This window comes from Crocodylus porosus, unplaced genomic scaffold, assembly GCF_001723895.1.
Source record: "Crocodylus porosus isolate Cpor-Errol unplaced genomic scaffold, CroPor_comp1, whole genome shotgun sequence".
In the NCBI taxonomy this organism is placed as follows: Eukaryota; Metazoa; Chordata; order Crocodylia; family Crocodylidae; genus Crocodylus; species Crocodylus porosus.
Window position 1 is genome coordinate 22301841 of NW_017728931.1, and position 9682 is coordinate 22311522.

Here is a 9682-nt window from a genome sequence, read left to right on the forward strand (position 1 = left end):
CAATGCTTGTGGTGCTTGCTTGTGAAAGGATGCTAATGTTGGTGTTTCTATCTTCACACTGGATTCAAAGCACCTTCCACAGGCAGCACTGATGGTACATCTCCAATTGTGAAAGCTGCTGTGCAGCAGCTTCTCTATGATAAAAGAAATCATGCACCAGCATCCTCCATGAAAACTGCTTTTCTCACATTAGCACTGAGTACTGGGAAAGGACTGTTATTCTCCTTCCTAAAGCACATATATCCTGACCTAACAATTGCTGCTTTTCCACAAAGTGCCTATTCTGAGGGGTCCAGCATTATTATCATGACAGAATTATGAAGGCAGCAGCTCCCAATTACCAGCTCTCTAGAATTATTACAGATCAGTCTGGTGAAAGCTACAAGTAGAAATGATAGGAAAAAATCTAATACGATTATTATACTTATACTTTCTTATACGTCTGTTTCCCCTCTAGAATCCACACAGTTGTGAGGCTATAACAGAGGACAGAATTTGGTGCTGTGGTATTACAGCGGGCAGGGATCATCCTCTTGTTATGGCAAACAATGAGATTAAGCACAGTCAGCCACGATCTCTAATGGGTCCCTGAGGTACTACCACCACAGAAATAGAATAATGATAATTAAGTAAGTCACTGTATTTTGAAAGGAAAGAGAAAATAACTGCATAAGGAAAACACAAGTTTTTGTGTAAACCTGTTATCACTATTTATATTGATAAACAAATTAATTTATCATAGTAAATTTTTTATTGTATGGTTTTAATATTTTTTCAGGTCTCCTTATTTTTGTTGGAAAAAACAAGGCTCTGGAGGTAAAGACAAAATGCCTAAAATGCCTGTCTGCATGCTAAAACTCACCAAAGTGGTGACACATCACAAATTGTGGGCTGTGTTCATTATCACCTTTCAGTTCCTGTGTTTTGTCTATGTAATGTTCTACTGGAGAATCACTGAGGATACCAACAAGAGTCAGCTGCATGACTTAATTCTGGAAGTGAACTGCCATCACTTGGTACCTTCTCCTCCAGCTGTTTCTGTCAGTCCACCTCCAACACCAGGGAATATATTCTTCGTAGAGACTTCAGAACGTATCAACCCACATTTTCTCTTTGTGTGCTCTGTTGAATCGGCAGCCAGGGCTCACCCTGACACCAAAGTTGTCATCCTTATGAAGGGCTTGGCAGATAAAAAAATTTCCCAACCAAAACACTGGGGGTTATCCCTACTGGGCTGCTTCCCCAATGTGGAAATTTGGCCATTGGACTTAGATGATCTGTTTTCAGGTACACCTCTGGCTGACTGGTACTCACAGGCCCAACACAGGTGGGAACCTTATTTCTTAGCCGTCCTTTCTGATGCCTGTAGAATTGCAATTATGTGGAAATTTGGCGGTATCTACTTAGACACAGACTTTATAGTCCTCAAAAACTTAGGGAACCTCACTAATGTAATTGGCATCCAGTCCAAATATACACTAAATGGAGCCTTCCTTTCCTTTGAACCCAACCACAAGTTCATAGAGCTCTGTATGAAGGACTATGTGGACCATTACAATAGCTGGATATGGGGGCACCAGGGACCACAGCTTCTTTCCCGTGTTTTCAAGAAGTGGTGCTCCATCAGGAGTCTCCAGAGCCGTAAAGGCTGCAAAGGTGTCAGCATCCTTCCTCAAGAAGCCTTTTATCCTATTCACTGGCAGGACTGGAAGAAGTATTTTGAAGAAGTCAGTTCTTCAGCGTTTCAGAAACTTTTCCAAAACAGCTATGCAGCACATATTTGGAATAAAAAGAGTCAGGGGACCAGGTTTGAGGTCACCTCCAAAGCTCTGCTGGCTCAGCTGCACTCATGCTATTGCCCTTCTACATATTGGATGATGAAGACTTATTTGTGAAAGACATTCACCTGATGGTCACGTGACCACCCAAGAGCAGCAGCTATAAACATTCGTCCTTCCAAGCAAAAATGTGTTTTTGAAAGCACTTGTGCCTCAGTGAAATCTGTCACTAAATTGTGTGGTACAAAGAAGGTTAAAGGACAGGCTGAATGTAGGTTGAACACTGGGGAAGCCCTGAGCAGCACTGAGCTTGTTTTCCTTACTTGACTCTTTGAGGTTGCAACAGGACCATGCACCCAGAGGTGGCCATGTTGTCTACTGGTGGCCAAGTGGCTCCTACCTACTCAGGCTCCCTGGATACTCTTTTTCTCTTTCCTGCCAAACCTTGATGTCATCAACTCTCATATGAAAAGGAAAGTGGTCCCAGGTTATGCTCTTGCCCTTCTTTCAGATCGCTCACCCCTCTTGGACTCTGCAGTTTCCAAGCACACTTCTTAAGAGCTAAGCAAACTTTCCAGGCCCATCCAGACCTTAAGGTCTCTGTTGCCTCAAAGGCAAAATTTGTGAGCTCCTTCTACCCCTTTAACTATGCCCATGCCTTGCAGCTGCTACCCATTATCACCTCATTAGGCCACTTCAAGACCAATGTATCCTTGTTGGGGTGTCTGCTTTCCAGCTTTAACTGCTCTCATCTATATGGATGCCTCCCAGCTTAGGTCACTATGTTGAACCCCTAGACCCGATCTTGCCCCCTCAGGTACTAAGCCCCTGGCCCTTGTTGTAGCCCAAGAAGGGCAGAGATAGCTTGCACGCTGACCCCAGTAGGCCCAAGCTTGGTGCTTCCCTGGCACCCCAGGACCTCTGGTCCTGTCAGCACCTTGAGCCTGGCCCCTGGCAGTGCTCAAAGCAGTCATGCACACCTTGGGTACCAATGGGACCTCCATCTCTCCCCTTTCTAGTCCCATCCAGTATACTGGTCTGAATCAAAATATAAGCCTCTTGGCTAACAAAACCCTGTGCTCACTGGGCATACTGGACTCTCTCTATTCTGCATCCTGGCTCCCCACAAGCTTTCTCTTCCTTGCCTGTAGCCCCCCATGGCAGTAATATCCCAGGCCTTCAGGCTGCCATGGCCTTCTAGCTGCAGAGCTCTTCACTTTTCAGCCACCTGGGGCAGACTGCCCTCTTGGCTCAAGACTTTTATGCCTCCCAAGCTCCACCCCCTTCCAGTCAGTGCCACAATAGCTTTTCTGACTGTAGGGTTATTTATTAGCTCCTGCCTTGCTAGCTGCCTTTGTCTGGTTCACAAAAATTCTTCCCTTAAAGAGCCCATTCCATTCCCTATAACAGGGTAAGAATTCCCTGTTACAAATTCCTGAATTCTGTTCTGCTAAGGTCCCTTTCCACTGCTCTGGTTGCATAAAGGAGTAGCATAGTACCATAACGAAGGGGGGCAACTAGAGCACCAGTCCTAGGCACCAACCATAATGGGGAGGGAAAATGACAAAAAATAGAAGTGGTTGATCTGCTGGACTGGCTGCTGCCACACAACCCACAACAGTCAGTGACACTGCCCCACCCATACATAACTGCATCCAGGGTGCCAAGACATCACATTATGCTTCTATAGGGGCCTCAAGGTTGGAGTAAACATTGCATCACTCCAACAATGTAGAGAATCCATACAGTAAGAGTAAGGTCCCATTTTACCATCATAATTAAAGGTCTATCTAAATCATGCCAGAAGTATCCTACATAGCAGGTCCACTAATTTTGCTATTTTCACTATATGCCGCCTCCTTCCTGCCCCCCACCGCTGACTGGCCAAGGGACCTGAGTGGCCCTGCTGCTTGCCAGCGAGTGATTCGCTGCACCTTTTGCCTCCCGGGGGATCAGGAGCAAGCGCTGTGGCCGCCACAGCCACCAGGGCCCCTTTGCAAATCAGTGGGGGTGGGTGGTGCGCAGTGAAAAGAGCAAAATTAAAGGAGCTGCTGCTAAGTGTACAATTTAGGCTAATCCCTACTCATAATGGTTTAAAGGGCTGTTAGTATAAAAATGACTTTGGCCTCAGGGTTCCTGCTTAATTTTTGTGAATTCCCAAAAAAAAGTGAGGGCTAAAGCAGGGGGAAGAGAACAGGGAAAATGAATTGAAGACAGAACTCAAAGGAGGGTCAAAGAGCTGGTAAGAGAAGGGAAACACAGAAGAGAGAGAGGAGGAATAGGAAGAAAGGGCGAATTTCTTTAATTATCTTGACATCCACCTACAAATATGTGCGCTGCACAGCAGCTTCTTTAATTTTGGTATTTTCGCTATGTGCACCCTCCTTCCACCACTGATTGGCCAAGAAACCCTGGTGGGTGATTATTTGATAGCTGCCTACAAAGATGGGATCTACACCAGGATCTAGAAGAACCTTTCAGAAAAGGCCCCTCCAGGAAGACACAGACCAATGGACACAAGTTACGCGAGGAAAAGGTTCAGCTGGACATAAGGAAAAATTTGTTTTCCATACAGGTAATTAGAATCCGGAAGACACTTCCAGCAGAGGTGGTACAGTCACCACCTCTGGCAGTCTTTAAGAGGAGGCTGGACATATACCTCATTTGAGCCCAATTACCTCCTGCCCATGGCAGGGGACTGGACTTGATGATCTTCTAGTCCTTCTTTCAATGATTCTCTCTCCTCCTAGAAACCAGGTGATAAATGAACTTTCACATGTTCCAGGGTTTTTTGTTTTGTTTTGTTTTTTACCAACAGTAAAGACTGTTCAATGTAAAACAGGGAACTAAAGGGTGTCCTTTCTCATCAAATGCTCATGTCAGTTCTTACTAAATGCTGCTGGCTCTCTTGGGCAAATGGCATTGATTATAGAGTGACTTCTGGATAAGGATTTCAGGATTTGGCCAAAGTTGTTTCAGTTAAGCAGCCAACTTTTATATTAAAAGATGGCTGGAATTAATGTTCTATGAAGATGTAGGCAATAGAATTTTCCAAGTGAAGTCTTATCTCTCCTATAATGTGAAAGCAGAGAAATGCCAGTTTGTCTGACTGGCGTTGTCCATGAGTATGTGTGAGTGAACATATACATATAGACATTCTATTCAGTGCCTAGTGTGTGTCCTTCTCCCCTCCATCACTGTAGATACTGACTACTTGTTCTCACAGTAGTCCTATGAAGCAAGGAATATAAAGATAGGGAACCAAGACCTACAGGTACTACGGGTAGATGCAAAATGATCACCTAGGAGCCTCCACTTAGGCCTTCAGTGCTTCAATAGGTGCCTCACCTTTGAAAGAGGGGCCAGATAGACAAGGTTAGACACCTAGGAGAGAGTCAAATGCTTCTAAATAGTGAAGAAGGTAAAGAGTAAGAACAGCACTTAGGCTTAGAAGGACATTTCCCCTCTCAATTACTAATACCCAGGGCTCCTGGTTTTCTCTGTTTAAAAATTATAAATTCTCTGATTTAAAAAAAAGAAAATCACAAGTTTTCTGATTAAAAACCCCAAATCCATGATTAAAATGAAACACACACACACACACGTGTAGTATCAGCTGAACACAATGTTAAATTAATATATTTACAGTGTTAAAGCAATTTGGAAGCCTATCAGTGTCTCAATCACTATAATAGAATGAAGTCTAAATACCTATAAATTCTGGCATTTGATTTTGGATTTTTTATCATGGAAAAGCAGACTTCTCCCTGCCCCCTACACTCACCAGGATGAGGGTCCAGCTGTGGCTGTCCCCCCTCCCACTGCTTTGTGGTGCTGAGCAGCCCTGATACGTTGTTTCCCCTCATTCCCAAGCCACAGCCCGCACAGCCCTGCCAGTGCCCCTCACTCCCTGCCTATCCCCTACTTACTCCCTCCTGGAAGCAGCTCCCTCCATCCACCAGGACGTGGGTTCAACTGCAGCCGTCTCCCCTGCTGCTTTGTGGCACTGAGTAGCCCTGACATGCTGGTGCTCTTCCCCTGCCCATGTGAAACCTCTGTGCAGGCACAGAACCAGCCAGCCCAGCCTGACGGCACATAGACAGGCAGCCATGAACCATCGGGCCTGGCAAGCTCCATGCCTCCAAGTAGGGCTTCCAGCAAGCACTCCAGCAGGAAACCGCATGTGGAAGTGGGAGTCTGTGCAAGCCAACGGTGTACAATACCGTGTGTCCACGTATGGCTTCCTACCTGGTCTGATGGGGCACAGCTCCCAGTCCATACGCCATCTGGCTGGGTCGGCCTTCCATGTGGGGCTTCCAGCACTCCAGTGGGAAGCTGTAAATGGAGGCACAGAGCCAACACACCATCCAGCCAGGTGGGCTCCTACTTGCCTTTGCATGTGGCTTCCCACTGGAGTGTTGGAAGCCCAACACGGAGGCACAGAGCTGCCCAGCCTGGCCCAATGGTACGTGGATGACAGAAGCAGCTCAGCACCCGCCTTGGCCTTGGGCATGCTGCAGCATTCCCTGAGCTGCAGCACTGTGCCGTTGCCACTGTCTCCTCTTCATGGGAGCAGGTGGCAGGGCAGGTGCCTCTCAACATTGCTAGGCACCTGCCCGCCTATCCTCACCCTGATGGGGCGCGCCTGCAGACAGCTCCCTGTTCTCTCAGCCCCCACCCATACACCACCTTGCCTCCCACCTGCCCCTCTGGCTCTTCCCACAGCCCCCGACCCCCCTGCCAGCCCTGGCAGTCACCCACACCTGCATCCAACCCACAGGGTATCCCCAGCCTTGCCACCCCCATCCCCAACCCACATCTCCCACCCTTCCAGGAGGAAACATGAACCTGATTCAAGCCCTGGCTTACTTGAGAGCCTTAGACCCTGCCCCTTCCCCCTCTTCCTCCCTCTTGGGGCAGGGCTTAAGGTTTGCCATCCTTTTTCCAAGAAGCTCTTTCAGGCTGGAACTCTACCATCCTGCAGATAGCTCTTTGCAAAAGTGGCAAATCTATCTGTGGCATTTTTCCATGGAAAATCTGTATCGCTGCTGATAGTTATGTGGTATACAAATGTGAAGTCTAAGGTAGGCTGAGATTTTTTGGGGGATGTCCAGTTTCTGTCATTTGAAGGGACATGAGCAAAGTAATAATGAAATTTTGTTTTTCTATGTTTTATTCTGTCATTTACTTTATAGCCTGCCACTTGTGACTGTGCTGGGAAACAGTAGAGGTCCCCATACACCTCACCTGCTCTAAGTTTATTTGGTCCTAGACTTTGTCATGGGGGCCCTTTTCTGTTTCCTAATGACCTGTACAAAAGTTCAAAACAGAGAAGCTAGGAGCCTGCAGTGTGGATGCTGGGCTGCCAGGGGTCTCAAGAGCATACAGACCAGAGAGCTTTGCAGGGTTTTTTGTTTTTTGATGAAATTAATATAGGCAGGGGTCCTCAGGGTCAGGAAAGGTGGGGCCACGGCCTGTGTTGTTCACAGTCCTCCTGCTTTCCCCATCTGTGGCTGGGCAAGGAGTATGCTTCCATGCTTCCCAGCATCCAAGAGCTGCAATGTGATTCAGGCAGGGGATAAGCCAGGAGCAGAACATGCCCCCTGAGGCTGCATCCAGATGAGCCCAGATGTGTGGTACGTGATGCCATCTGTGCAGCACAGACAGCACCACTGCACATGCAATCATTCCCCATGCTGCTACCTTGTAGAGGAGGATTTTGACTCTGGGAGATCCTGAGGTAAAAAAAAAAAGCAGCACAGAGCACATGATGACAGCACATGCCACCCAAAACTGGCTGGCTGGAGCCACACTGCTTGCCAGGCTCCTAGCTCTTGAAGCACCATGGCTGCAGCTCCCCAAAGCCCCCCAGGTAAGGCTGCTGGGGCTAGCAGAGTTGATGACCCAAGCCTCTCTTATCCCACCTAAGTAACCTACCATGCGCCAGAGTGCATGTGATACAGGTTTTCCCTGGGGACAAGTAGCAGTGGCACAAATGTCTACCCTAGTCTGGATGCAGTCTAAATGCTTCAGCACTGGGCTTTTCCAGCCCAGAGCACTCAGGGAGCGTGGTCTGCTTGCTGCTTGGCTGGGACTGACACATACTCTTCCTCCCACTGTGGGAGGGAGAAGCAGCAAAGCACACTGGCTGCCTGTACAGAAGTTCTGTCTCCTGGGAGATATTCTCCAGGGAGCCACTTCAATCAGGTTGTTCCCAAATTATTTTTCTCTCAGACCAGCCACTTTGAGAGAAAAATTATACACTTCTGTACACTCATGGCTTCTCCTAAGAGCAGGGACTCTCTGGAGACACTAAATGTCTGTCCAAGCTCTCTGTCAATTACAAGTAACAGAGATTGCCCAGCTAAGGCAAGGAAGGATATAAGGTAAAAGATGAACAAAGCAAAGAGAAACAGAATCTCACTATTTTTTGCCCATGTCCTTCCAAATGACAGAGACAAGACACTACGAAAAGAAAACAAAAAAAAAAAGAAAAAAAATCCAAACCTATCTTGGACTTCACCCCTGTACATTACATGGCTATCAATAATTAGGACTCCTTTTTCTCCAGAGCTCAAGTGCTATTCTTACTTTTTACCTTTCTTCTCCTTTATAGCCTCGTCTCATTTCAGGTCTTGTTAATCGCCCCATAATTCTCAACACTTTAGGGGGAAAATACAAGTTTCAAAGCTTTTACAGAAATCTTCTTGAACTCCCACTAATGAACATTTTATATCCCAAGACATGAGAATGGATAGCTCTTAACTAATATCAAGGCAAATGTGATCTGCACATATAAGTGGATAGAAATATATAAGAAATTACCATACTGGAACAGATTCAAGGTATCTTTAATTGGATTTCCTGCATCTGGGATTTCTTCATTTTACTTGGATTTGAATTATCTTAATCTTTCTAGCTGAGCCATGGACAGCCTTAGAGTCAAAGCTCAGACCTACCATAATTTAGTCAGGCTATCTGCATGTATTATATTTAGTCACAAACTCTTTGCATGTATACCTCTTTGCTGTGTGCATTTTGTCAGTCAAATATGACTCATTCAAGTTAATTGCCAGTCATTCCAGGGACAAGTCTATCAGGCTGTGTGCTATCTTTGGCTACTTACTGGTAGAGAGGCAATGCAGCTGGGAAAGGCTATGCATGTAAAGGGCTATGTCACTCCTCTTTTGCCTTGGGTTGTCACAGGGATTAATCAGGACCACCTCTGATGAGACCTGTGTTTACAGCCGCTGAGAGCTGCGTATGGAAGAATCAGTACAAAGAAAGGAAAGAAGAAAGAGAGATGGCTGTAACAAGCAAACTGAGTTCAGAATATTCTTGAAGAGATCCACTGCACCCTTTTATGAGACAGATAAGCAAACACATGGCTTTCCCCCAGCAAATATGCTGAGAAATGGAACATAGTAAAGGGGTATCTTGAAAACATAGGTGGGCTCACACTGACAATGGAAACTAAAAGGAATTAATAGCCTGCTGTGATCTCTTCTCACCATTTTTATGGTACTCTCTTCATAAGAGGACAGGGTTCAGATTTCAGCTTCTAAACAAAGTAACTCCTGGGGGGAAAAAAACCAACAATTTTTAGGGAGATAGTTGTATGGGAGGACAGGTACCATTTTAATGACAGGTCCTAAGAATTGCTGGCGCATTATAAAGTTAAGCTGTTGTCTGCCATTTAATGTCCTACTGAAAGTTTTTTTTCCTCCTTCAGATTATCTGTGTCTTATTAGAAGATCAAATGAAAGCAGGCTTGAGCTGCACTTTCGGTGTTTTTTTGGGAGTGAAGCCCAGGGCGGCAGCATGTCCGGGCACCAGGTCAACCCCAGGCATGCCTAGGGGGACTTTTGGACACCAGGTCAACCCTAGGCAAGCGAATGGGGCTG

At 46.3% G+C, this 9682-nt stretch overlaps 1 protein-coding gene across 1 annotated transcript; it reads left to right on the top strand.

Annotated features, from left to right (window-relative positions):
* The first annotated feature begins 777 nt into the window (after positions 1 to 777).
* On the top strand, positions 778 to 3258 carry A4GALT (alpha 1,4-galactosyltransferase). Its single transcript, XM_019544365.1, has one exon. The coding sequence runs from the start codon at positions 828 to 830 to the stop codon at positions 1893 to 1895; it is 1068 nt and encodes a 355-aa protein (XP_019399910.1). The 5' UTR covers positions 778 to 827; the 3' UTR covers positions 1896 to 3258.
* Positions 3259 to 9682: the final 6424 nt, after the last annotated feature.